The sequence below is a fragment of the Haemaphysalis longicornis genome, unplaced genomic scaffold (genome assembly GCF_048455015.1).
Source record: "Haemaphysalis longicornis isolate Haplotype H1 unplaced genomic scaffold, Haemaphysalis longicornis Haplotype H1 scaffold_1, whole genome shotgun sequence".
Classification (NCBI taxonomy): domain Eukaryota; kingdom Metazoa; phylum Arthropoda; class Arachnida; order Ixodida; family Ixodidae; genus Haemaphysalis; species Haemaphysalis longicornis.
Window position 1 is genome coordinate 412,091,900 of NW_027526203.1, and position 27,983 is coordinate 412,119,882.

At 50.4% G+C, this 27,983-nt stretch overlaps 1 protein-coding gene across 2 annotated transcripts in view; it reads right to left on the bottom strand.

The window, feature by feature from the left end:
- Positions 1–1,679: 1,679 nt before the first annotated feature.
- The window catches only part of Fus (epithelial splicing regulatory protein fusilli), a 129,662-nt gene continuing 103,358 nt past the window's right edge, over positions 1,680–27,983 (bottom strand). Inside the window, exons 10-13 of one of the 2 annotated variants that reach the window (XM_077687008.1) lie at positions 23,217–23,456; positions 18,119–18,311; positions 16,788–16,984; positions 1,680–3,961 (exon numbers count right to left, since the gene is read on the bottom strand). In XM_077687008.1, coding sequence (XP_077543134.1) covers positions 3,803–3,961; positions 16,788–16,984; positions 18,119–18,311; positions 23,217–23,456 — 789 coding nt within the window. In that variant the 3' untranslated portion in view covers positions 1,680–3,802. Of the gene's footprint in view, positions 3,962–16,715; positions 16,985–18,118; positions 18,312–23,216; positions 23,457–27,983 lie in introns of both variants that reach the window. The other variant, XM_077687007.1, reaches the window with a different exon arrangement.

Sequence of the window (27,983 nt, forward strand, 5' to 3'; positions counted from 1 at the left end):
GCGTACAGCGGTTCTGAGCGGTATTGTGGCGCCATCTAGGAGGACTGACGGTAAACAAGGCGTTTCGCAGTTCGCTGCAGACTAAACAGCTTACTAACGTTAGCTTGAACACCTACCCTGGATACGTCATCACAGACGTCACGAAACACACGATTTAGTGGTAGAATCAAAATTTTGTCTTAAATAATTTAATTTCTCAGTGGATAACGCTTCATTTGCCGCCGGACAAGCGTTGGGGGCACTATAAAACACCACATCTATCGAATAAAACAAACTTGTATTTGGTATTCATGGCTCCTTTAAAATTTCCACGGTTATGCCGTCGTCACCTGCTGCTTTTCCTCTTCTCATGCTCTTCAGAGCCCTTTCTACCTCCTCTTTAGTTCCTAGTCGAACATCACAAGCAAAGCTTGTACGCTCAGTAATTTCCCCTGGTCCAACGTCGCTGGTGTATAGCCTGGTATAGAAGCGTTCCGCTACTCTTATTATCTCGTCCATGCTATGGGCAATGTTACCCTGTTTGTCTCTGAGTGCTTACATTGTCTTTGCCAATAGCTTACTTCTTAGTTGGTTTTAAGCTTCCTCATCTCTCCAAAGTTTCCCCAATCACTACCCTGTTGTACGCACGAATGTTGTTCGTTTTACTTCTGCTATTCAATTTCGACAGCTCCAATTCAATTTGATACACCGTTATTGGCAATTTCATGCTCCTACGTTTCACAATAAGTTCCTTCGTTTTTTTTAGTTACTTTGCCAGTTTATTTTTCACATGCCTAAAATTTTTTCAGGCACACCGCTCATTTGCAAAAGAACTTAAGTTAACACTGAATATCGACGTTCTTATAACTTTAAATAAGGCCTCCTCAGTTTGAGCATCACGAGTGTGAAAAAGAAAGTGGTTACATAGTCGAAAAATTGCAACAGATTTACTGCAGGCATGCAGAAAAAGCAGCCTCGGTGTGCGGTCTTCTATTTCAAGCATGACCATTCGGAGAAGTACTTGAAGTACAGAAAACCCTTTTAAAATGCGCTAGTGTTGCCACGTTCAAAGCACGGCCGTCTACACAAAGAACGGTATTCATGCATGAAGCAGCCGGCACTCCTGTCTAGGAGTTCCTGACAAACGAATCTTCCACGTCCCGAACGAAGCTTTGCAGGTTGCTGTGCCCACTGATCTGCAAGCGACGCTTGACGGTCCTGTTGCAATGGTGGTGTACTGCCTGCACGTACGCAGCTCGGGCTGGCATGCTCCTGACGGAGCATACAGGAGCACTTACCATGCGCACTGCTTCCGCTCCGAGTTCCATCTTGTTCATCCAGTTTTCTGTCTCACAATAAAGTGACACCAATTCGGCCAACTTACCGTTTTGCTTCCGGCGAATTTTTCATGACGATAGCGAGTTTTAGCTGACTGTCTTTCACGGTCCGCTCCGCTCCGATAGCAAGCGGGAACGCTATTGCGCATGCGTGGAGCGCTTGGCCGCGAACGCATTGGCTCCGTTTGCGTTGAGCGTGCCGCCGATACCGAAGCGGACCGTCGAAAACGGTTAGCTAAAACTCTCTAATAATTTCATTATAAGAGAACGTGTGACGGAACTCAGATGGCGGATGAACTATGCCCGCACACATTCGAAGGACGAAGTGCTTTCTTGATGTAAAATGCAAGGAGCCAACGCACATTTTTAATTACGTTCTTTATTGAAAAGCCACAAAGCTCTTTCATCGTTTTCTCTTTTTTTAACTTTTTCGCTTTTTTCTTTTGAGTTTTTTTATAAACACAGACGAACGTATTGACAACACACACAGCTGGTTTTGCGAGACACAAACGTCGACTAAGGTTTCAACTCAATGACAGATGCCGACCGACCTGAGGGGTGGTGTGGGCAGTGTCGTTTCGCTGAAAGGTGGTGGTGTATATATGTACACATTTACTACACTTAATAGTAGGTGAAATAGTTTGGGGTAGAAGTGGGAGGAGGAAAGTGCAAACGAAGTATATACACTGAAAAATAAAAAAAGCATATCATACGCGCACGCAGACTGAAAAGGCGACGCAGACGATGGCGATAAATCAATTCATTAAGATGCTCTGCTAAATGAGAAGAAAACAAAACACATATAAAAAAGACAAAGCTAGGCTTATGATTATCACTGCAATAAACACGCGTAAGACTAAGGTTTATTAGACGATGCATGAAAATACAAAAACACAGCTGCACTTGGTGCTATCGAGAAAGTAGAGTGGTGACATGGGCAGCGTGAGAGGATAATGACGCAAAGTAAAGGCAAACAAACAAAAAAAAAAGGAGCAGAAGTAATAAAGAACAGAACAATAATAATAGGTTTTCGTTTTACGAACTAGAGCACTTCCGGGAGTTTGCACGGAGAAGGGGGCATGAACAGTGCCGCCTCGTGGACCCTAGGGAAACACCGGCGCGAGGGCAGCGGCTAGGGGCGAGCAGGGAAGGCGCCTGGCGCCGCTTCTGTTCGCCCGCTCCCGCTGCGCCCAGCGGCGCACGCATGACGCGCGCGTCGCAGGCGCCACGAGGCGGGGAGGGGGGAGTTACACAATTGCACTGTTTCGTAAATAAATAACAGTAGGGTTACACGGAACCACGGCGTTCCGCGCTGCCGCTTGCATGCATGGTTGCATTTTTTTTTTACGTCTTGCACTGTGTCCGCGGCCATTTTTCATATCTTGTACGAAGACGACAACAAACGAGGCGGCTCTGAAGAACCGCGAAGGCATGCGCGCGCACAAACAACACAGGCACACGTTGCGGGCAGATGAGAATACTGTTGCCCTCTTTCTAGCACGGCACTCAGAAATGCATTATTATAGTGGTAGGCAGCTGGACGGACGAGTATGTGTCAACAGCACTGAAAATGAACAAAAAACACACACTAGATACGCGGAGCCGCCCTCGACACCGCTTATCACGAGGCAATGAGGCGCCGTAGCACGTGCGAAAACCAATCATGAGTCTAAGGGCGGAGGCAACTTCTCAGGAGCCCTTTTTTTCAGACCAGGGCAGCAGAAACACGCTAACACGATGCGAAGAATGGACTGCTTGGTCTGAGCTAGCACAGCTGCAAATCGGCGCGAGGACGGCTCCCAAGAAGAGGACAATTGAATAAGGCACGTTTTGTGAATGCTCATGTGTAGCGAGGCTGCCAAATCCTACGTTCGGCTTGCCTGGGCATACTATGTGTAGGGCTTTCACAGTTAAGCACTGCGACAATGTGAAACGATGGCGCAGTAAGATAGCGTGGGTAGACATTGGCTTTGTGTTTATCGCGGACCACAAACACGCCTAAAGTAACTGGTTTCAGTTGATTAATGACAATATTGAACGCAATAAGGGAAGACCAGCGTGATTTTGCTGCTAACTTTGCGGCATTTCAATACAGAGTGGGCACAGTTTGAAAACTTGCATCACACGATCTTGCGCCGCGGAGCGGCTTTGAAGGGCCGCTCTCGGACTGTGCACTTTTCACTCGGAGAAGAACAAAACAAAATAGAATCATCAGAACACATAAAAAATCTGAAGAGCAGACTAAAAAAAAAAAAACAGCAACAATAGTAGGATGTAATCTAACAGTACAAAGAGAAAAGAACACAGACAACAGTTCGGCACGCGAGACCTCAGGAGGGCGCTCGGGCATCGCTTTCGCCGCAAGTGGAGCGAAGCCCAAGTGAAACCGGGAAGGCTTTGAGAGATGGCAGTTGGGCGCTGAGGAGACACGTCCCTGGAGGCGCGGACGCAGGTTCCCGAGAGCGCAGCCAGCCACCGCGCGGGCTTCACGCCATGAACAGTTCGATATAACGGCTGCCGATGTTCTGGCGGTTCTTCTCTTGGATGGCCCGCTCGGCTTCGGCACGGCTCGGGAAGGTCACAACGGCTTCGCCATTGGGACGGCCGTCAGTATTACGCTGGATCTGGATGCAGTCAGCCGTCAGCTGCGGAGAGAGACAAACGCTCGGTGCGTGCTGCTACCCGCTCGCCTCAGCGCGGTATAAACAGCCATGCTAGGGGCGGCAGTTGCCCCGCTGGCTGTTATTTCGTTAACGATTCAATTACTCATGTCGCACAACTGACATCAGGCACGCAGTCTCAAGAAGGATTAAATGCTCTACTCTCGTGATTCACTCAAAGGTACACTCTGGCCTACATATGAAAAAAAGCGAGGTGCGTCGTAGGTGGTGTCGCCTACGACGCACCTCGCAGCGAGCGGACGTACTGGAGCATATAGGTATGTTCAAGAATACAATGTGACCGCCTACGCGCATCTCGTTCAGTGCAATAGGGGGCCTTCAGTGTGCGCTCTAACGTACCAGGAACGTTTTGGATTGACCGTAGCCACGAGGGACTTCACTGTCACGAAAGGTAAACAGGCGAACAAGCGCTCGGAGAGCCGTGAATGCGTTGGCCGTTGCGGCCATGCGAGGTAGCTCCGGAGCGCACTTAAGGGTGACACATCAAACGAATGCGCTTAATTAACTTGTCAAGTAGGCGTCACCGAGTGGCCGCTTTACAGGCTAACCCTGAGGGACCCGAAATAGTGTGCACATAGACGCACGTTCCTGCTGAGGAAGGTCGCACAATGGGCCGTGCGTAATGACATCGTGAACGGCACCTTTCTTGCTACTTACGTTCTTCCGGTACGAGCCGTTATTACACAGTGCCGTAGTTTTTTGTATACATGATGCCGATAATGTCCCTAGTCTGTCATCTTTTCAGACTCAATGGAGCTTTACTCAATGGCAAAGCATGCGGCAGACTGCTTAGGAAGTTTGAATGTGTTAGCATTCGTGGGCTACATCCCCCCGAAATCTGTCCGCTTGCCTGTAACCTGTGATACGGTGCGCTCCATGGGTACAGTAGTAGATAAAAAGCCCTAGAGCCGTCATGTTTTGATGTAAGAGTGCTTATATTGCCGCTGTATAAATGTCTCCCCTGTACAGTGACTTGGTCCTTGGAAGGTTGGCTCGCCCACAATAATTGTGTGCGTATTGCAGTGTAGTCTCACGACAGTAAATGAGCCACGTAAGAACACCTCCAAGGACTCTGCGTGAGCGCGACGGAAGCATACGCGGCCGGCATTATTGAAAGCCGCCAAAACAACACAAATACAAAACCCCAAAACCAGACACGTTGGATACGCCGAGGTGTATGTGAGGAGATGGAAAGAATGCTTACGCACTACACAATGTTCGCTTGTCATTATTTTGGAACGTTTTGTTTTTTTTATTTCCCGCAGTCCGTATTCCATAAGCTAGAAGGCGTCACTCGCTCAGCACCATTGCAAAAGGAGCCTGTTCCACAAAACTACGCGTCATTTCACGCTTTCCTCTCCGCACGCGTCTACTCTGCCAATGCTATTTCCATAAAGTGCGCTATCCCCCTCCCTCCCCCAAGAAAAAAAAAATCACTGCTCTCCATTGACGCACTTCAGTGCATAGCTATTCATGCTCTGTAGCCCACCTATCCACTGGCCCAATATGCAGTTATGACGTTGTGACCTTCGCGTTACTTTCCGCGTGAGTGGTGGAAGATCAAAGGTATACGTTACAGTGAAGGAAAATTTGATATCCACCTCAATGCAGCCGTACGGCTGCAAAGGAAAGCTGTACAGGTTTCTCAGAAAATTCGCAGTTGAAGAAAAATTCGTCCTGGTCCAGGATTCGAACCCAGGACCGAATCCTGGACCAGGACGAATTTTTCTTCAACTGCGAAATTTCTGAGAAAGCTTTACAGCAGCTTTCCTTTGTAGCCGTACGGCTGCATTGAGGTGGATACCAAATTTTCGTTCGCAGAAACTTACTCCACCTTGGGGATTTTCCCTACATCTGGTCGACTATACGTTGCAGTCTTTCTAGGGCACTGAGATTTCTGGACATTTAGCCCATGCTGTGGCAAAATCTCCGAGAAAAGGCCGCGAAGCGTTTATTCAGCGCGCGAAGCGTTTATTTGTTCAGCGAACATGGGACGTACACTATAACCTTTACCTGGAGATTTTGCTACAACACGCGCATGATCGAGTTCGCTTTCAGGGCTGGAGGCGTAGATGTCAGTAGCTGAAGTATCCTCACCATCGCGCTGCTATTGGCTTTGTGTGTCTGCACCTAAACGAAAAAATTCACCTGCCATTCCACTCTGCGAAGATACCTGAGCAGCGAAGATACGTGCGTTGGGGGGTGATAACGCAGTGCTTTACCGGCGAGTGTGTGTCGGACTTCCGTGTCTGCGGTCAGGTCGTTAACGAACCACAGCCTGTCGCAAACGTTGCAGCTCGAGCTGAAACGACGATCGAGAAAGTCTCTTTGGAACCTGGCGTACGCGCCCTTGAGCTCTTCCAAGTTAGACCTTGGCGCCGATGGCGCTTTGCGGCATTATCTGACTCGCGATGTGCATCATCGGTTCTCGCCCCTCGCTAACATTCCTGACGTCCCTCACTAACGATAGCATTGCCACGACGTTGATGATTACACTCGCGTCGCAGTTATCGGGCCCCGTTCGCGTCGCATTTTCCTTGTAGGGATGAAGCCCCTTAGGGGCTCGCGCTGTCGGCGTCTGCTGTCGTCGTCGTTTCATGTAGTCACGGTACTAAACACCGGGACACTCGTTTTCCAACGCCTCGCGCTAAAACGCTTCGTGCTTCAAAGGGACAACACCTACAGCAAAGCTGTATACCTCTACCCCCCAACGGTTTCATCTCCGCGGGAAAAAACGCCAAGGCGCCAAGAATACACTTATACACTGCATGTTTCGCTCCTGCCCAGGTTTGACGTTAGTGGAAATGGCCCGTTTTTTTTTTCTCTGAGGGAGGGGGGAGGGTTCTGATTCACTGTTCACCACAAATGTGGGAAATCCAGCTTACAACAACAAAGCTTTCACCGATTTTTTAAAAGTCGGTTTCACTTCTAAACACAAGTAATTGCTTGGAAGACATGCTTCAGGAGCAATATAAGCCATCTGATATCAAAATATGAAGGCGTAAAGACCTCATCGGTATAAGCTTGGTCTTTGTACGCTGACCAAGCTCACACCGATTGCCTTAAAGCCGGCTTAAAACCCAAACGCCTTGCTGAAAAGGCAATTTTCCAGATACAATATAAGCCGCCTTATATTACTATGCGAAGGCCATAGGAGCTTATCGGTGTAAGCTGGCTTTCCCAGATTGTGTTTTCACGAGCGGGCGCCATAACATCCCGCATCTTAGCAATACACAGCTTCTCTGTAAAAGGCAGAGGATGCACTTCCGAAGCGAGGGAAGTGTTTGGGGTCGTTGGTGCATATCAAGGAAACAAAGCAGCGCTGCAGGACTGGACAAAGGAAGAGGCTACACACACTTGGCAGCGCTGTGTATGCGCAGCCTCTTCGTCCCGTCCTGAGTGCTGCCTTGTTTGCTGGATTTGATTCCACCAAATAAAGCGAGATGAAACGATGGACACAATAAATTATTCTAGCCCGAGGTCCCAGATCCACGATTGTCTGCTCTTTTGCTTTTGCCATAAGCTACACCTATTATTTTGTATTTCGTCTATACTGGAGTACAAGCTTAGAACGGCAGTATCTCATGTAGTGTATAGCTGCGCTAAAGCGACGGGCCCGCGATGTCGACGCGCGCGCGTCTTTCGAAAGGAGATTGCGTTTAGTGGGTGACATCGTCTTCTTTTTCTCAGCTAGTTTGTTTGTCGTTCTGCAGTAGCTTATAAGCCGATTAAGATAAAAATCACGCAAACGACTCGTATTACGTTCAAAATGCTCGAAGTAACGCGCTCTTTGCGCCGCGCAGAGGAACGGCCGGCTGCGGTGATGAGCCGCAGCGGCAACAGACAGACACGACCACAATGATTTTTACCGTTTACTCTGTACACCATTTACGCCTGATAAAAAAATACTCAAAATTTGAACACAGTGCCTATTGACACACCTACAATCGCGAAAGGAGTGCAAAAAGCTATCATGGTACCGGAAACACGTAAACAGAATCTCCGCTTTAAATAATAAAAAAAGAAATAAATAGATTCAATCTTGTATAGTTGTCTCAAAAGGACTCCTCAGGAACTGTTACTTTCAGTGAACGCAAAATCTGTTAAACAGCTGTTATTTTCCTGGTTCCTTCCAATTGATTTGAATGAAATTCCGGTGCCCATTCAACGGCACTGTGAATGCATTTTGGCTTCTTACGATAACCCTGACCTAATGAGAAAATAGCATAACTGACTCCCCCGATCTTCCGCGTGCAGCTGACTGGATGTGACCAGGATAGCCTGAAATAACGACATCGCCCACACCACACGAGGAAACGGCTACACCATCTTCCGCTTTGCTATTTACAAAGCATTAATTCCTCTTCCATATGCGTAAATAGAATGCCTAATTGCGCTTTGTTTCCGCTTCAAACTAGGCCGGTAACATCGACAGAAGGTGTCTGCGTGATGGCCGATCACTAAGGCTGTTTTGCTCGCAGCTTTTCTTCGAGTGTACTTAAATTTGTGCGTTATCTCACACCTGTAGCCCTAAGACGGGTTTTCCAGCACGAATGAACTTGATGAACTTTTTTATATCGCTGAGAGAGTAACCCCTTGAGTCTCGCGTCGTCGGACTTAGGAACACACAGCGCGCATCGTCTTCTCGAGGCATCTGCTGCCGAGTTTGACAAGTTTGTATGTACACTTTTCAAAGGGCGTAAAGGTGGTCGGATTTCGCAACAGATGTTGCGAGTGCATCGTTACGTAAAGACAGCGCCCTCGACAATAACGTCGGAAACAGTCCTGCTTTGTGTTTAGCCATCTCCATATGTCCTTGTTTGTGTGCACGCTGCTAGCGATCGGGTATGCACAAGTATTTCCAGTACGCATGAGGCAATACCGTGCCGGCGAAGCACTTTATCCTATCGTGCACCATTGAAGCCCGTGGAGACGACACCGCGCGGCCACTCCTATAGCCGTAGGAGCGGCATCGATGAGTGCGTGAGCTTAGCCATGCAGGCAGAAGCGCCACCTGTGATAGCGCGCGAATGTGACACAATCCTCCGCGCTATCATGTAGCGTCACTCAACAGCTGTGTCACTTTTTGCGCGCGGGCTAGAGCAGCTGCTGCGACAGCACGGTGATGCCAGTATGGTATTGCCACGGGATGGTTCAGAGAATCGACACTTGAAGAAAATGAGGATGGCAACGGCTACGTGTCCCATGGGCTCTATTTGAAAGAGGGCGATGAACGTTAATCTGTTTTGGCGCTCGTCCGAGTGTTCCGTTCGTTGCAGAAATTGGTCGGAGACCAACGGGTTACACTTGGAGAATGATGAAGTCACAGCTTTTAACAACAAAAGAAGTTTGTTCCCGCTTTAGACAGCAGTTTTGTAATATCCTTCAGGATAATGTCCTCGCTGGTAGTACGCCTGTGACCTTACAGTTCGTCAAACTGATGTGCGAGTTACATTGCCTTATGCGAACGTGACGACTTGCATTACAAAATTCCACTCATAGATAACATTTTAGGGAGGTCAAATCGTACACCAGGCTTCGTCATTAGCCGGATTTTCCCTGTTCGTCTTAGTAATGTGTAATTCCCGTGTGTTGTGAAGGAGCCAAACCGCGTGAGCTTTTCAGAGCACAGGGTGCCGGTACTGCACTTGATTATCGATCACAGAGTCGGTGTGCAAGGGCGGTTGTACACAAAGGAGCAGTATACCTGCTTCAAAATCGCTGCATTTTGGTTTCCTGATCAATCCAGGCCGCCTGTTAATTAGTGTGACAAGTGGTGCCAAATCACTGATTTAGGCAAATAATCAAAATGTGCGCTGCGCTTTGCCTTCTCGAAAGAAATCTGCGCGTGGAAATTATTACGTAGACTTACACCAAGCAGCTGCAACAGGCGATCCGAACCCGCAGCTTGTTCTTGATGTTGGGCCACAGTGCAGTAAACAGGACGGTGTGTTGCAGGATATCTCGTAAAACCATTAATTATTATCTCTCTAGTCCCTCCACCGCGCTCCCACTGCTGCTGGGCTCTGCGGCTCTAATGCAGCGCCCAGCACCGACACTACGATACTCTCTCCACCCTCTTTCACGTCTCGGCTGCTGCCGCGCGCGTCCTCTCTTCGACACGTTCTGTTCGCGGACATTTCCGGGCTCGGGTAATTCCCCCCCCCCTCCCCCCTTCCTTACCTCCACCCTCCCTTCGCGGGAACGGACGTGGGGGATGAATACGAGGTCTAGCATTGAGTGGCTAGCAAGGCCAACTGCACTCAAAATTTCGACCTCTTGAAAACCCTATTTCCGTATAGTCTGAATAAAAAGAAAGCAACATGCAAAATACAACAGCTGAAATACGCTCGTGGACGCAGCAAGCGGTCAGCAAAAAACGGCGATTTTGAAACCGAAACCGACGAGAGCGCGGCCATTGCAGTGACGTTGCAGCCGTCCAGCGAGCGGCCGGACGGCCAGCCGCTCGGGAGAAAGTCTGCGCGCAAGCTCTACGTGCGCACGGGACAGCGAATGGGTGAAACGTGCGCAGCAGAGCTTGACCGGTTCTACAGCGGCGTGGCTGGCCAGAGGAAGAAACCCCCGTCGGCTGTAACGTCACAGGCGCGTCATGGCTCTTTACGCGATCCGCCGGCAGGTGCAGTATGGTCTGCGGCGGAGCTTTTTTAAACGCTTCTGACTCATTGACGAGGCGTTTCACGGCGCTACCACTCGTGTCCCAGCTGATTTGGGGGTACTTACTACGCATTAAGAATAAATATGGTCAAAGTGAAATTTGAGTGCAGTTGGATTGCATCGGGACATTTATGCCAATCGGACATACAGATCCGAGCGCTATCAGCGTCAGAGCGAAAAGATCGCTGTAATCACGGGAGCGCAAACCTTGTTTACTATATACAAAATTTTGTTCAGCGCACGTTGCGACAGCCGAAACCGCATCTTCAGCGACCTAGGGACAGGACAAAGGTCGAGGTTTCATTTTACTGGTATCGTCACGGTACATGATGTAAGTTTTGCAGTGACAGCTGTATATTTGAGGCTACCACGGTTCCGCGTAACACCGTCTCGATTGGCAGACCTGCGCGCAAAACGATAGACTTCACACTGCTAGGCGCACTCCTCCCTTACCCTTGGTCGCTGCCGAAGATAATAGCAGCTATCAGAGGTGGTTGCAACGGGAAGTGGGGGATCGGCGCAATAATCCGAAATTTTATTGTTTTGCGCACATGCCTGCTAATCGTGACGGCATTGGTTTCGCGTCGCCCGTTGGCGATTATAACGAAAATGCAATGGGAAAAATATTTACTGCACAAAATTGCAATAAAGGACGGACAACTTTAACAAGGGATACGTTATGGTACTGATGTCCACAGAATAAAGTTCTACAATGACACAAAAACAAGCCGACATGTTTGAGCGTAAACAGAACAGTTCTATAACAGCATACACATGACCACAATTCTGGCCCGTAATGAGACCGCGACTCGTGCCGGGTCACATGAACACGGATGGTGGAAACCTGTCCGCACACGATGCAGCATGGCGTGTTTTGCTAATAACCCTCTTCTGGACGACCACGTGTCGTACCCCTTCCCTGGCCGTCGCCTTCAACAATTGACTACGCACGTCAGGCGGGGAATCTCTCAGCCTTTGGGTTGTTCGGCCTAGAGAACGCTCTCAAGATTAGTGTAAACCTGGGGTCTACCCCGGTCGTAATTGGTTCTCACTTGACATCTGATCCCCGCCCTATAGACTGGCTCTGCATGCTGACTGCTATGATCTCTTCTATGGCCTTCATCATGGACTCATAATTTCTACAACTCGGCTGCTCGTCCCTGCCTGTCCTTCCCGATTCCATTTTTGGTCGCATATATAGAGGCTTCCAGGCATGAGTAATTTAGGCATGCTAATTACAGAGTTAGAAACTAGAGGACTAGCAAAGCACGTCTCAGCTAAATGACCTCTTGCTTGGCGATGCGAACGCGGCTACGTTCCGGCCTGACGTTAGGCCTACATAACGTCGCGCTTTGAGCTCATAATGTTAATTGGTACCCGCAGTTTTACGTACAATGAGTTTGATGTCGCTTGGCAAGTTTTAAGGTTCAACCATGCGGCTACGTAACGTTTATAGTAGATAAAGGGCTAACAAAAGCGGTTCGCCAAGGCTCTCAGACACAGTAATGGAGGGGAGTTGCAAAGAGACAAGGATAATAATGATTATGTGCTTCGCTACATATTTAGCAGTGCTTACAGGCCTTCGTAATTCTTACGTTTATTTTTTTATAGTCAGAGCGTTTGAGTTACAGAGCAGACCTCTTATGATTGTCCGGATCTACCCGCACGCTCATCAAATGTTATGGTTTCATATGGGGGTACGACGTTTTAGCGAGTGCGCGGAGTGCTTAAGCGATAAGCGCGTTGTGACCGCACCGCTTTTTAGCAGGGCACGAGGTTTCAATTGCTATATGAAAGTTATGGTGCTTTTTTGCCTGTTTTGTTCATTTTCGTCCAAGTATTTTTATTATTCTATCTTATAGCGCGCTGTTTCTGATATGCCTTTTTCCCTGTGATCAGATGAGGTGGTTCAGTGCATTGCGCAACTGAGCACGAGGTGATGGGTTCGATTCCCAGCCCCGGCAGCTGTTATTCTGATGGAAGCGAACAGCAAAGACGCCCGTCTGTCAAGATTTCGGAACCCGTTTTGATACACAGGTGGCCTGAATAACTGCGTAGCCTTCCACTACGTCGCGCCCCAGTGTAGCTTCGGCCCGTAAAACTCCAATTAAAGCAGTGGTTGAAAAATTAAAGCGCATGTCGAATGTAACTGTAGTTTGAATGACCAATTTGCTGCAGCAGTTGGCATAGCTATGGTGGCAGCGTGCACTTGGGCGTGAACTTGACCATAGTGTATACGGCTATGGATTGGTTTGGATACCACGTAAGGTTACGGAAGATGACAGGAAGCTCGTTCCGGAAGGTGCTTTAATGCGAAGCGGTCTTTCTGTACTCCAGTGCCCCTTAAACTTATCGCCCCAAAAGTATGGCCTCTTTAGCATCACTGTCGAGGTAACAATTGACAAGCATGTATAGGGTAACCCGATAGGGTGGTACCATTATCATCCATAATGCAGTTTTGATGCTTTTTTGTGGTTTTCCTAAACGAATTCTGATCTCTATGCGTATGCCTGATTAGCCTGACGCATGCGCTCGGGGTCTTAGGCCTTGGCGTTTTTGCCCACGGAGATAGTTTTTGCCCACGGCGCTGAAACCGTTGGACGCTGCTGCGTTGCTGCCGTGCCCACGTGACCCACAGATCTGCCGGATCTGCAGACCTGCCCGATGCAGATTTATTCTAGGTGCGCAAGCACGCATTATTTGGTTCATTTGCGTCACTAAGGGGACCTGAATGGACCTTGGTTGTTCTCTTTAACGCGTGGGCATCATACTCTTTTCTTTCCGCGCCCATCGCCCTTTCTCCATATTGGCGCAGCCAACGCCGCTTGTATAGCATTGTCTATCACGTCAGCTGATAATGGCGACGCAGCCACTTTCTTGTTCCTGTCGCCCTCCACTGCCCTTCTCGCTGGCTAGCCTTTCCGCCGGCTGCCGGCCGGAGTACTGTCCGCGGGGGAGCACCGCTTCACGAAAGCTGCACGAAACGATTACCGGGTTTCTCCAGCCTTCGCAGGGTGACGGTCCTGCGTTTCCATGGTGAGAGCCCCTAGAACTTCGCTGATCCGTGGTGTGGCGCGCGCCGGCGGACATGCCTCAGGCGTCCCTACTGCTCCCATTGAAAAGCGCTGACGTGACAGGCAATGTATACAGGCGGCGTTGGCGCGGCGCTTCTTCCTTCTTCTCGCGCCGTTGCTGATCGCGGAGGCCATCCACATACACACTCACAAACTTCGGAGCACCGAGCCAAGCACCAGGCCTCAGTCGCGCTTTCCCAGTGCTCAGGCGCGACGTGTGCTGACATGACGCATCATTTTTTTTCTCCGCTGCACTAACGTGCGTTCTCGCTTGCTGGGCGCTCGCGTTGGGCTATCGTTCGTTCTCCCGGGTTCGTTCGCTCTTGCGAAGGCTTCAGAGTGCGCACACAGATTTCTTGGGGTAGACTCTTCAAATGCACGCGCACAAACAAAAAAAAATGGCCACGTATCTGCTCACTTTGCCGCAAATGTCGTCGAAAGACGATAGTCGTCTGCCGCCCCTGCCACGTAAATGCCGCTCTTCTCTTTCCCGCCCACCTCTCACGCTCTCACCCTCCCGCTTCGCTCATTCCACGATAAACACACTGGAGGTTCGCTCAAGTCAATTCGATTTTGCCTCGTTCCACTTCTCTCACCATCTACTGGAACCTTTGTTACTTTTAAACTTGGAACACTGCCACGATGGGGCGCCGCAAACGCTTTTTGTATTTTGAGGTCAAAACATTCTTTCAGGGAGCATTTTTTATTTTCTATCGCAAAAATCAAGCAGCCATGTATTTTTTTAATAAAAAATAATGCAAATACCACTTATGTATTGATGTCTTTCCTCAAATATGCCCAATGTTTTCTTATTGCTACACAATGTTGACAAGCATGAACACTGCCACCTGATTTACTAGTTTAGAAACGCCTTGCCCATATAAACGTCTTGTTCAAGAATAATTCTAACTTTTCGCCGGGACGGAAAAGAAAGCGGGCCCGGGGAGACTTTCCTGCGAAGTAGCGGAAGGTGTTGGGTTGTGAGGAATGGGCAGGAGGAGAAGGGGAAGGGGTTATGGCAGTTTGGAAGGGAAATGGGGACAGCGAGTTTTTGCTCTGATACTTTGGAGTCTAACTCATTTTCAAGCCTGGTCTCTCTCCCCTCAGGAACGGCATCAGACTATGCCAGTTGAGAATCATGCTGTCCCCGCAACGGGGTTGCCGCTAACACACCTCATTTGCTCTTGCTTGTAGGTAATTTCCTAAAGCGGAACGACACCTGCCGCGGCGGCTCCCTGGCTAAGGCGCTGTGCTGCTGAGCTCAAGGACGCGGGTTCGATTCCGGCCACGGTGGCTGCTTTCCTGATGGAGGCGACAGTGAAAACGCCCGTCAGTCGTGATTAGGCGCACGTTGATGATCCCCAAGTTGTCAAAATTAATCCGGAGCCCTCCACTACGGCGCGCCTAATAGCATAAGTGTAGCTTCGGCCCGTTAAACCCATAAGTAATCATTAAACCGAAACGACTGCCCTTGCGCATAATAACTGTTTTTGATTTTTTTCTGATGTAGCTCTCAAGAGCTCCTTTATTGCCTGTCCGATCAGTATTTTCTGCTTTCTCCCGGTGAACAGCGGGAGCTAATACAAAACTGGCCTGGCACAATTCTATCGTTTCTTTTTATTTTGGTGCAAAAAAAAAAACGCATTGCATTTAGTGTTAATTCACAGATATGTGCGTATATCTATGCCCTAGCGCCTTAACTTTTTGCATTAACGAATCACATTTCGCTTAAAAAAGGCCTTCAACTGAGGGCGCGATGCGAACATACATAAGAACGGCGTGTCCTGCACCAGCTAGCTGTTCAGGTTTAGCAGTGGCAACGGCCACTGATCACGAGAACCAGATTTTCATATCCGGTCACGTCGCTTACCGATCAATGCGAAACACAGTTGTACCTGCCCATGAAACACGGAACGTCCCGCATGCAAAGGACTCCTCCTATATAAAGAGTGGGTCTCTTCGATTGAGAAGCACTGGACTGTCCGCGGGCAGCCCCCTTGGACGAGAGCTGATCTGGCAATGCACAGGGAAAACGAATGATACATTGAGTACAGCTCAGTCAGCGGTGATCGAGTCCAGGGCTGTTAATCGTAGAGGCGCATCGTTGCGGCTTTGGAATTTAACCCCCCTATTCTGCATCCTTCCTCCACTCGAGCCCCCAGTCAAGGAGATCCTTGGAAGCAATTGTCGCGTGTAAATGCATTGCAGTATCCTCCACTCAGCCTAGCCGGTCGAGGAAGCACACAAGTGGAGGATAGATTCAGAACCCGGCCATAAGTCTTGTATATACCAGAGGCAATGGTTCGCGTTACAACACCCGCTCGCATACTCACACTGAGAAGCTACAACACAGGGTCGACGCTCCGCCGTTCCGGGCGCACACTCGACTGGCATTGCTAAGCAACACAGAGACGAGCACATTGTTTTGTTTCTTTTCTACAACGGGCGGCGACACTTCCGCGCTGCCACCGGTGAGTGCGGTTTGGTTAGCAGAAGGAAGGGAGAGAGGAGGGAGAGCGGAGCACCTCCGCATGCTCAGCGCAGCCAACGCCACCGCGTGAGTGCCTCCCAACCGGCGTGGCCGCATTAGCAACAAACACCAGCCAGCAATCGGTAGCAACCACAGCTCCGCACGAAGCGTTAATACAGCCGAGATTAGTAGGGAAAATAAATTAAAAGGGGGGAATCAAATGAACAGCCCGCACACCAGCGTCCCCAACGTTCCAACAACCAATGCACACACATTCACGCACCGGGGCACACCGCCGGCCGCTGCGCAGGAGCGCCGACACTTCCAGGGTGCGCGCACTGGCCGGCCCCTTGGTATTTTCCGGGTCGGCTCGAAGAGCGCGACGAGCATCCTCCTCGTAGGCGGCGGCCGCCAGCGCTCCCCGAGCCGCCCGCGGCGCGCGCGAGCGGCGGCGCTGTGCCCCGGCTGAGCCAAGAGAGAAGAAAGAAAAAGCCCTGACCTCTGGAAAGCCCTGGAAGAAGGTTAGAATGTCCTGGGGCGTGGAGCTATACGGCAGGCCGCGCAAAATTACCATGGTGGGCCCTGCCGAGTGGGGGTAGTAGGTGGTGGGGGACACCGGAGGGCTCGGGTACGACCAGTAGAAGATGGGCGGGTAGTAGGTGGACACCCGCGGCGCCAGGGTGGTCATGGTGGCCGCCGGGAGCACCGGCGCCGGCGGCTGCACGTACGGGTAGGTGCCGTACGGGGCCGGCGGCAGCATGGCCCCCGCTGCAGCAGCGACACATGCTTCGGTCATCGACGGTTCATTGCCAGGGAGGACAGAGCATGCATTTTTCTCTTTCTGCCGAGGGTGTGTGCTGTCTCTTGACTGCTTGGCCAATAGGGTCTGTCTCCGGTCATATACGGAACAGAGCGCATAACGATGGCGCTAACGAAGCACAAACACCATCACTGCACGTTTATTTCGCATTGTCCTCTTCTTTATCCAATGAACCAACTGGGCCAAATTAAGTCATTTAAGCTTTGGTTCCCAGCCTGCGAAATGGGCTCGTATATTTCACTAACACAACGACTGTCATAGAGTGTGGTTTCCACGCAATCGCGAACAAGCTCTCCGCGCAAACACAGTCGCGTGAACCAGCAGCCCCGTCGGAGGCATCAGAGCCAGCACGAGTTTATTATTGTAAAGTCAAAAAGCAGCAGACCGAAACACTCAACAGCACAAGCAGAAACAAAAACGCGAATTGCTAACCTATATTCAAACAATCTGTTGTTTACTCAGCTCCAGAATACGCACCCACGACGAGCTAAGCGCACATAAATGCGCGCCCATTCCGTTAAACCCTTGGACCGAATCGGCCTTGAGCTGAATATTTTCTATAGAGATGGAAAATTCTCAGACAAGGTGCCGTAGGTATATGAGTTTGTATCTGTTTGTATTATAGCCACAGAAATGTCCTACAGTTATGTGATAGGTCGCTCGCGTTGCAAGAGTACAGGAACTGATAAGTGAGTCTGGCCCTTGGCGCTGTTCGTCTGAGACCGTGGCACATTACGGTTAGGCGTCACTGTAGCGTCTCGGGAAAGCTGCTGCTTGGTGAAAAAGAAGTTCTATAGCATCGGCATTTCTTCTGGCTCCGTACTCCATCTCAAAGTCGCGGCAGACAAGGCCGTGTACCGAACAGCTTTGCCAAAGTCAAGTACCCCATTACTGCAGCAGTCAATGCCATGGGCTCCGTCAAACTCCGTAAAAGAGCGGTCTAACTGCTCCTTCTATTCCCGTTTCCTTTTGGTTCTAAGCTTCCCCAACAAAGAACGCTCATCACCCGGCTCAAATCTGCACACTCGTGGCGGGGGTTCTGCGGGGCTCAGCGAGGCGAGCACTGGCACTGGCGAGCTCACCTGGAGAAAGCAGGGGCCTCTGCACGGGGATGCCGCCCGTCAGCACCAGATTCATGTCGTCAATGGAGCACTGGAATACTTCGATGTAGCGCGGCTTCTTTCCCATTATGTAGCGGTGGTGGCGTTGAAGGGCGGCCAAGAAGGCCGAGTCCTCCGAGTCCATCTGTATGAAAGCTTCGCCCGATGGCTGTCCCTGGACGAGAACAAGAGGGCGTTCCCAAAGCCGGCCGCCTAGCCCCGACCAAGCAGCATGGCGGCTCTACGAAGGGATTGTTGCAATCCGTGAACGCGGCACGGAGCCTGACGACCACGTCAGCACTGGTTCGCAATTGCTTTAGTTCGTGAACGGCAGGAGCTTAAGCACTGACATGGTAACAGTGATGCCTGGCGGAACCAAATTAAAGCGGCATAGCCGCGAAATAAAACGGACTGCAACACTTTCTGCTCTGACTCAAACCCGCCTCCTTTGTTTCCCGCATGATATGTTGCTGCATGTCAAAGACCAAGTGCTAAAATGTTTGTGAAAGTGCGTCCTTTGTCTCTAGACAATGTATTGCTCGTAAATATCTAAGGAATTACGGATATTAAGCGCAAAGAATAAGTAAATTCATACGTGCAATTCATCAATAGCCTATAGGACCGTTGGTACACTCGCATCAGTTTTAGTTTCGTATCTAGTGTAAGACTACTCCCGTGGGTCTGCTTTCGTGCAGTGCCTCCGCGCCACCAATTCGTGCGACCAACAATGCGATCGTACGGTGTGCCTTAAAACTCGTGTATCTGTGCTATGGCGTCATGATCGCATTGCGCTATGCCGCAGCGCAGACCGCACCGTGTAAAAGTGCGGAACCTAAGCTCACTCTGACATCCCCAGAGGGTGATAACTTCAGGGTTCATGCGGACTAACGCTGCTTTGCGGACTCGCGAAGGTGCGGACTCGCGAAGGTGCGTAGCCTTCGGGCCGTCGCAACAGACGACTCGTAAATTATTTACCAACAAGATAACTTCAAATGGTGCGTTTCGGCCATGGGACGTCCAGTGTCAGACACTTTAATTATAAAGGACGTCAGATGCCCGAAAATAGCGCAGCACCAGAATAGCTTAGGAACTTGTAACAATAGAGCGAAATTGGGATCCCGTGGAGAGTCCAGAGAACCAGCCGCCCCAAAAATTAACATTGGAGGAGGAGGACATCCCTGGGCTCTTCACTATGACAGGGATGGAAATGATGATAGGGATGCCGTCAGGTACGTCTGTACGAGCGTACTTAAGAACAAATGTATGTGCGAACTGTACGCGCGGAAAATTTTTACTTGAAGCCAGGCACGTATCCTTTTCGGCATTTTGAGGGAGTATGGGTGGGGCGGGCCCCCCTCAATGTGGACGTCGAATATTGCAGGCGGAAAGGTTTACGGAAATCTGAATATAGGTCCACTGCTGTTACAGCATTCCTTCGATTACAGTGGCGGGGTGGCGGTGTAACAGCAGTAGACCTACATTCAGTTTTTCATAAACCTCACCGCCTGCGTCTCGTCCACATTTACGGTAGACCCGTCGCGTCATGAGCCCTCCCCCACACTTCCAGGACAGGTCATACGCACCTACCTATGGGTAGCCCAGAACAGTTTTAATTGGTCGACGGTGACCTGGACGTAATATGGCTAAAAACTGCCAGAAAAGGTTGAAGCTACAGTAAAGCCCGCTTATATCGAACAGCGCGAGGATTGTAAAATAGTTCGATATAGTAAAAATACGATATAGAAAGTGAAGCAAAAAAAATCTTACATGAGAGCAATCTCGCCGGCGGAGTCACGAGCTAACGCTGAGCTCTTACCACCCTGCAGTTCACTAGTGATACGACACTTTCTCGGAAAGAAAACTATCATTTATTGAGGCGAAATGACTGCGTGAGTGTAGCCTGCTTCTTGGAGCGTAACGCGTTGCTGGTGACTGCTTGCTCCACGGTATCTAAACAGTCGACAAGCACACGACCGCTGCCCTCAATGGCACTGCAGTATCGCCTAGCAGGGCCACGGCAGCGACAGCTTCGCTCGTGCTCGGAAGCGGCAGGAGTCTTCGGCGTCTTCGACAGAGCGGAGACAAGCATGGATACAAGCGAAATTACGAATAATGGCGAACCCAGCGAACCGAGCAAGTGCGGGCAGCGAGTGGCGCGGACTTCAAGTTCGGTGACACGGCATCCTTGACACCGCAGCGGTGACACCACATTGGAAGCGCCCAATGTGGCGCTTCCAGCTCCAACGGCATGCATGCGTGGAGCTGGTCCACTCTCCAACGGCCGGTTTGGACGCGCCCGAGCTCGCGCGGGGAGCCGCAAGCGACATCCGCGCCACCACTGCGCGCTGATGTATTGCGGAAAAGCCTGCCGCATGCCTAAGGAGAGCGAAAAATCCCGCGCGGGAGAGTTCGATATATCCCTTGTGAGCAAAATCGCGTTCGATATAAGCAATAATTCGATATATCCGTGTTCGATACAAGCGGGCTTTACTGTACTATCGCATGGCGCAAAGGCACTTAACCCCAAGGAGCGCGAAAGTAAAAAAAAAATGGAGCTGGTAACGTTCTTTACGGATTCAGGCCGCACGATTATGGGTGCATTGTTTCGCTTGTGCCTGCTGTAACGAACAGACTGAGGTGTACGTTTTGAGGCAGCGCCAGGCTTCAACAGCGCACAATGCAGGCCGCCGTTGTACTTTCCTGCAAAGTCTCACTGAACTGCGGCGAAGACCCTATACAGATGGAACCCTGTACGTACGGACATGCCCGCCGCACAGGCGACGTCAAGATTGCGGAACGGCCCAAAAATCCTCTTGCGCATGCGCGGGATCGACGCGACGGAACACTAATGCAACGGCTGTTCTCGGTGTCTGACTCATCGCCTCGCTGACTCAGAGGGAGTGCTTGCCAGGAGCGTAGCCGGCGGGTGTGTTTCGGTGTCAGAACACCCCCCGAAATTTTTTTAGTGCCGAATACCTCCTTCCCTCCCCCGCCTTTTAAGTGTGAATACACTTTATAAGCGACCCCAAACCATCCACCGCCGGCGGCGGCGTCGGCGTCCGCAGTGCTCCTCTATAAAGAAACAGCATCCGGCGCCAGGTTTCGATCCGCGGACTTTGCGGCCGCAGCGCGACGCTCTACCGATCAAGCCACGGACGCGACGGTGATATCAGTGTTGACGCGCCTTATATCTTTAACGCATTCAAACTACGTCGTCAGCGGCGTGCGTTGGCGACTCAGCGGCGTTATAGCGGCTTGATGACTGCGTGGTGTACACGTGATACTACAAACCCGATGGAAGAGATGGAAGAGAAGGCGGCGAGGCGGTGGGCTGCGGGGGCCGAGCGCAAGCGCCGCAAGCGGGCCGACAACCGTGCATTCGCACTTTCACATTCTCCCCCTCGGGGAAATGCGGGGGAATTTTTTGCCATTTTTTCGCCTGTGCTATTTACACACCGAATCGATGCACTGAATGTAAAAAAACAAAAACAAAAATAAGAAGGATGTCGGTTTATTAAGGCCGAAAAATGACTAAAATTTTGTTGGGGCGCAGGATCTTTGTCTTTTCAATTTTTTACCTGCGGCGCATAACGCCCCCCGAAAAATATTTTTGGCTACGCCACTGGTGCTTTCCCTTGTTTGTGCTTCTCTACTCTTCGTGTTGAAACGTGTTCAACACCGGTTTTGACCATTGTAGTGGAGACAATAAACGGCTTGCACCCCGGCTAGCCGGAACAGTGCGTATTTGGGCTCAGCGGAGAACGTTGCTCTTGCCCGTTCGAGTTGTCACGTTTTAAGCACGCCACTGTGCCACTGTAGCATCATTTTTCTACACTCGTCATGTATAACACAGTTAAGTTCGGCCTTTGGTATTTCATCGTTACAAGGAAGGCAACTTTCCTGCAAACCGCTCGGCAACCACGCTACCTCGACGGAACGGGTGCCGTACTCGTACGCCTTCGTCCTGTAAGCCAACCTGAGTCAGCAGCGAAATTTCAGATGTTCATGTAAAACATGCCACAAATGACAAACCGTAAGGTATTCTTTTGCGTGTGCTGATTTGTCACCTGTCCACAAGGTCAATAATCAATTCATCAAAGTTTCGCTGGTATTCATGCCAATGATTTCTTCAGTTTTATTTCCTTCCCTTTGTCGTTGTTGCTGGAGTGCGAGGTTATAAGGTTTTTGGGAGTGGAGGGCAGCGCAATAAACGGGACGAAGCGAAGGCGTCTTCGCTTCATTGCGCTGCCCTCCACTCTCAAAGTTTTGTACCGACCGGCTCAAACTTCAACTCGTCAAAGGTTTTTGGGTAAAACTTCGAATGTACATTAAACCTTTCGTCTGAAGGTTTCAGTCTGTGTATCACTCGACGGACGTAGCCATAGCAGTAGATTTTCATTTCCCGCATTGCGATGCACGATTGGCGCAAGTAGAACCAACACAAAATATTATTTTGCCCGACACCACTCTTAAAACACCCACTGCAGAGGTACGAACCACAGTGCCACACTTCGGCACCCCTTTTTGTAATAAGAATAACCATGCACTGTACATTTATAATCTGCAATAATAAACTGAAATCGAAACCGGTCTGCGCCACCACAACTCTCTTGAATTACCAATGACGAGGCCCAACGCATCATGTTTCTCGAAAACTAGGTTCCAGGCTGTTACATCGCGCACTGTGAGAACGATGTATCCCAATGCGTGATGTACAGCGCAGACCAGATTTTAGAGTGAAATAGTATGCTGCGCCTCGTTATTCGTCATATTTGCTTTCTTGAGGACATCAAGGAGCATCGCGGAAAAGGAAACTTGTTAAATTTTAAAGTTCAAAGTGATTTGAAATAAAAGTGATATACAGTAAACCCTCGTTGTAACCAAGCACTCGGGATAGAAAACTGACTTTGTTATAGGCGGTAATTCGTTAAAAGCGGGGGTGATCTGTTGTTCCTGCACTGGAGTTGGAACCGTGAAAAAACTTAGTTCAAACAAAGCGTTTTAAAGCGATTAAAGAGAACATAGCGAGGGTTTACTGCATTTGAGGCAGGGTTTCAAAAAGGAAGAAGAGAGCAGCAACCTGTGCGTTGTAGACCATGTGCACGCCCTGGTAGACGATGGCCTGCGAGTGCTCGCCGAGGAACTCTAGGATGGTCTCGACCTGTGCCTCGTAGGGCAGTCCGCGCAGCCGGATGCAGTCCTTGCGCGACGAACGCGACGGCAGCATCTGCTGCGGCAGCAGCGGCACCTGGGGCAGCGACGCGATCAGCGGCTGCGCCGCCGTGTCGTACGTCCGCGGGTCCATGGTGCGGTTCAGCACCTGCGCGACGAGAACAACACGCTTCATGCGGGACGCCGCACACCTGGGCTTCGGGAATCCGTGGGCCCCCACCCGTGGTAACTGGACAAGCGCAGCGCTCGTCCTCGGTTACAGTACTTGCCCCTAGGCGGCGAACAGTAACACGAAAAGCACCTTTTAGCAATGCCAAAGTACCTCTGAAACTCTGAACCATATGCACGAGTGTGGCGAGACAGGCGTGTCGAGAAAGTGCCTATAACATGCTCGCTGTTGGGTCACACTGCTACCCGGAGGGGCGACACCGTCGCAGGATGATGCTTCACCCTCCATTTTGGTTCATAGTGCAACGCTCGCTGAAAGTTGAGCGACGTGCACACTAGCGTCAAAGTTGCCGTGCCGCACTGCCGACGGCCGCCAGCGGCGTCACCCGCAGCGCAGCGCGACGCCGCTGGCGGCCGTTGGCAGGGCGGCACGGCAAGTTCGACGTTAGTGCGCACGTACCTTTGGTCAAAACAAACGCCCCGTATAACAGCGCCAGTCCTGAACCACGCCAAATGGGAGGTGCGACTCCGTCACAGCGGTTCTCAACGGGGGAGCTGAATTTCAAGGGGGCAGTCACAGACAAGTGAAGGTATTTGCGATGACGTTATAAATCAGCAAAGTGCAGCGATGTGGCGCCGTGAGGCAAAGCTGGTGGTTCGTGACGCAGAAAGGAGTGACTGTTTTGTCGGCTGCCGATTGCTTTCTTCGCCAAATCGAAGACGAAATATATATACGTGAAAATATGCCGGTAACGACAAGAAAATCGCACAGGCTCACGTGCGTAGTGTCACAGACCTTGATTCATGAAGTCGTAACTGATGTATTGCCTTGGCTCACCAAAAAGGTCAGAAACTTTTACGGCAACTAGTATACAAAAGTTAGTGGCGAAAGTTAACAAGCTTTTCCAAATCGACCCGCACTTTTTAAAATAGTTTATGAAACGCGTTCGGTCGACGACTGCATGCGCACTTAAAATAAAGTTTGAATATTTCCAGAGTAGGTGCTCGGCATAGGCTGTTGGAGTTGAGGCCATCGGACAGTATCCTGAACATTTTGCTCAACAGAGTTTGAGAGGGCAAGACATGTGCTTGTGTTTGTCTTACGAAAATCTGGGTGCGCCACGGGGTTGACGAGGATACGAAGGAACGACTTTCAATGTACTGTGGTACGGACACAAACTCCTTATACTTCCATGTAAGCAGCAGCAGCTCCCCCTGACAGGGCCACTATTGCGCCAGCGCCGTAAGAATTGAAGTTCGCGCTGCTGCATGGTCCTTCTCGTTGCCTCAGATGCTGCTGTGACCTGGTATCCACTTGACCACGATGCTGTCGCAGCGCCACCTGATGTTAATGACGGCACGCCGCAATGATCGTAGGTCAGGTGCCACTCGGCATCAGCATAATCGAAACGTGTCTTGCTAGTCTGTGTGTATAGCTTGTAGTTGGCCAATGGTGGCTGGTGATTAGATTCAATCTGTTCGGCTGCTCTGAGCAAGGAAAAAAGTTCTAGTGTCTGCGCAACAAGGGCCGGGTCTTCAATGGGTTGTTTAGAGTGATCTCCCTTGGCATCGCACCTACACTGCTGAACACTGATCCATCCAAGGAGGTGGAAGCGTCAACGTACACGTTAGTGAGTGGAGGAGCCTTTTTCGCTTCTTTCATGTGGGTTCATCTGCCTTCGTTATCGTGCTCCCTATTCCTGAGGAAACTCCGCTATTGCGTCTAATCTACGGTTTCCCGAGGTTTCGGAACTGGGGACAAGGCCGGGCGTACATCGTGAAGACGATGTACGCCTGCAGCCACGGTGGTTGTCAGACGGGCCAGTAGGGAGTGCCCGTAATGTTTTTTTCCAGGCCAGCAATGATGTCAAAACCACTCCAGCGGAGAAGCTCCTGCACCACAGTGCATTGTGGCAAGCCTATGACAACGCGCATGGTAGCTCTCTTTAATCTCTCCATATTTCGGTTCTGGGTACGGGTGGGGAACGCGGTGAACACGAGAACATCAATCGGGATACAAGGAGAGCGCGTACCACTTGTCACTTTTCCTGTTCTTTCGCGCCAACTTCTTTAGTAATTCGACGAGCTAGATGAAAGGCTTGCGTGCAGACGACAAAAGTTTGAGTTTCAGTCTCTGGGTTGCTGAAACGCATACATGTCGCATACTTCGCTTAGGTGTCCAAGAACTTGAATCAATGTTCTTCTTTCGATGCCAGCTGACCTTCCAGCCTGAGCTTTATCCCCATTTTACGAAGTGTGTTGATCTGGCCAGCCTTGAAAGTTGCTACCATGTTGTTTTCTCCGGCGTCATGGCCGATCGTTGAAGAAAGCAATCGATTTCATGTAGTTCTGCCTGCCGAGTATCCTTTTGCTCCCCCTCGCATCCACCGATCGACCAGGCAGTAACATCATCTGCGTATGTTCGAATTTATGTTACTGAATCTTTCCCAGCCGGCGTGGCAGGCTTTCCATGACGGTATTGGAGAGCGCAAGCGAGATGACGGCACCTTGTGGCACTCCAATGGCATCGCTCGTCGCTGGTCCTTGAGTTTCACCCACTTGAACTCGGAAGGTACGTTCGTTGAGTAGGCCTGCACCCGCCGCAGCATACGGCCACCGGTGCCCAAGTCATGTAGGCTGCTGAGTCCAAGGCATTGCGCGCATATCTACGGTGGCTGCAGCGCTGGCCTGCACTCTCCATGGGTTTGCGTGAGCCCCACGGTATATTTGAAGAAGGGCGTGATGGGCGCCCTTGTCGGAACGCTGTGCATGATGCAGCAGCTTGCGGTCTTCAAGGGACAACTGTAGGCGGTATGTGACCAGACGCTTCATCATTTTTCCGACGTTGTTTGGGAGGGAGATGGGGCGCAAGTTTCCCACGCATGTCGGCAGTTTTCCCGGTTTTGGAATTGCGATCACAAGTGATTGCTTCCACTGCTGCGGTAGGATCCCCTCACAGAGAAGCGTTAACTTGTATGAGTGAAACCTTACGTCCTCAGGATTCGGCGTGCCGCGCGTGTTTGTTTCAAGCAGCGCGTGCTCCAGTTCCCCAATGACGAACGGCTGGTACCGTTCATGAGGCGGACTATCCCAGTCTTTCTCATAATGTCGTCTGTCACTAGAGGTGTGCTACGGGAATCATTGCTCCTCGTCTGTCTTAATCAAGCTCAGGATTTTTTTTACCACAGATCGGGTTTTGCATTTGCCTATCATAGCATGGACAATAGTCCAGGCCTTCGACACATGCATATGCCCGATGAAAGAGTCGCAAAAGGTGCGCCAACACTCTCGTTGCAGGCTCAACTGAGCCGAACACAAACACAAACGCAAACGGGGCCGCAAAATATTATACCGGACAGCTAAAAACCATTGCTGCACAACAAGGAACATGACCCAAGTGAAGCAGATCAAGCGTGAAGTGGTAAGGCACTGAAAACTTCAAAAGTCATTCAAGGTAGATGAAAGGGGTATTGCTAGACCTGCTAAAGTGAAGAAGGAACAACGGCACGTTGAAAGGGAGTCACGTAAAAGGGGTATCTGAGAGCATACTAGCAGGGGAGAAATTTTAGTGCGAATGATGAAAATGAAAAGCAGAGAAACAAGTCCAGGTGACCGCCTGGAAAGCACTGGGAGAAGAGCGACTTCTCTTGTTGCTGGTCTAAGCTCTGCATGCAAGAAGAAACACCGTCTGCACGGAAGGACGGAATAAACGTGTCTTCATACAAAGAAAATGGTCACGTCCACGATTTCGAGGATTACACCGAGATAAAGCTAACGCGACTCACCGCGAAGGTTAACTGCTGCAGATGTAGGCATCATAAATTAATAGCCTGAGCTTATGCCGAGCAGGTCCACTACAGATGCACCCTTGACGTTGCTAAAAACGATGTAGAGGTTACGCGAACAAAAGCACTCTTCAGCTGCAGCGACCCGGCCCAATATTATGCTGTATATAGACTCAGGTAAAAAGGTTAGGAAAAGTCTTCGACAAAAGAATGAAATATACAAGTACTTCAGACTGATTCAAGAACTGTGCAGAAAAGCGACGACTAGAGTTCGCAGTTGCCTTGGGGGAATGCCAAGTAGGTTACAGGCAGGCTCCACCAAGGCCCAGCGATGAATTTACTTTTAAAGCGAAGCTTTGTTTGGCTCATCAACGAGGTCTGGAGGGGTCTGCTGCTGCTCTCTGGCACGGTGCACCGCTGGGTTTTTTCTTAGGCCCGACGACGCTATTAGCCATAGCTTGTGGCTCCCGCGGTGCCCGGTAAGCGACTACAGTGGCGTGGCGAACTACACGAGATAATGCTTGCTTCCATGGACCGCGCCCCAAAGGGTCGGCTGGGGCAGCGACTAACAAGGGGAGGAGGCTGGGGACGCTCAGTTGCGCCTTCGTCAGGGAGATTGAAACATTGAACGTTTCTCCTTACGTCTCGTATTTCTCGACGCGTTCGCCACGGCCCACCGTTCTGAACAATCAACAACTACGCCAAGCACAATAACACTACAA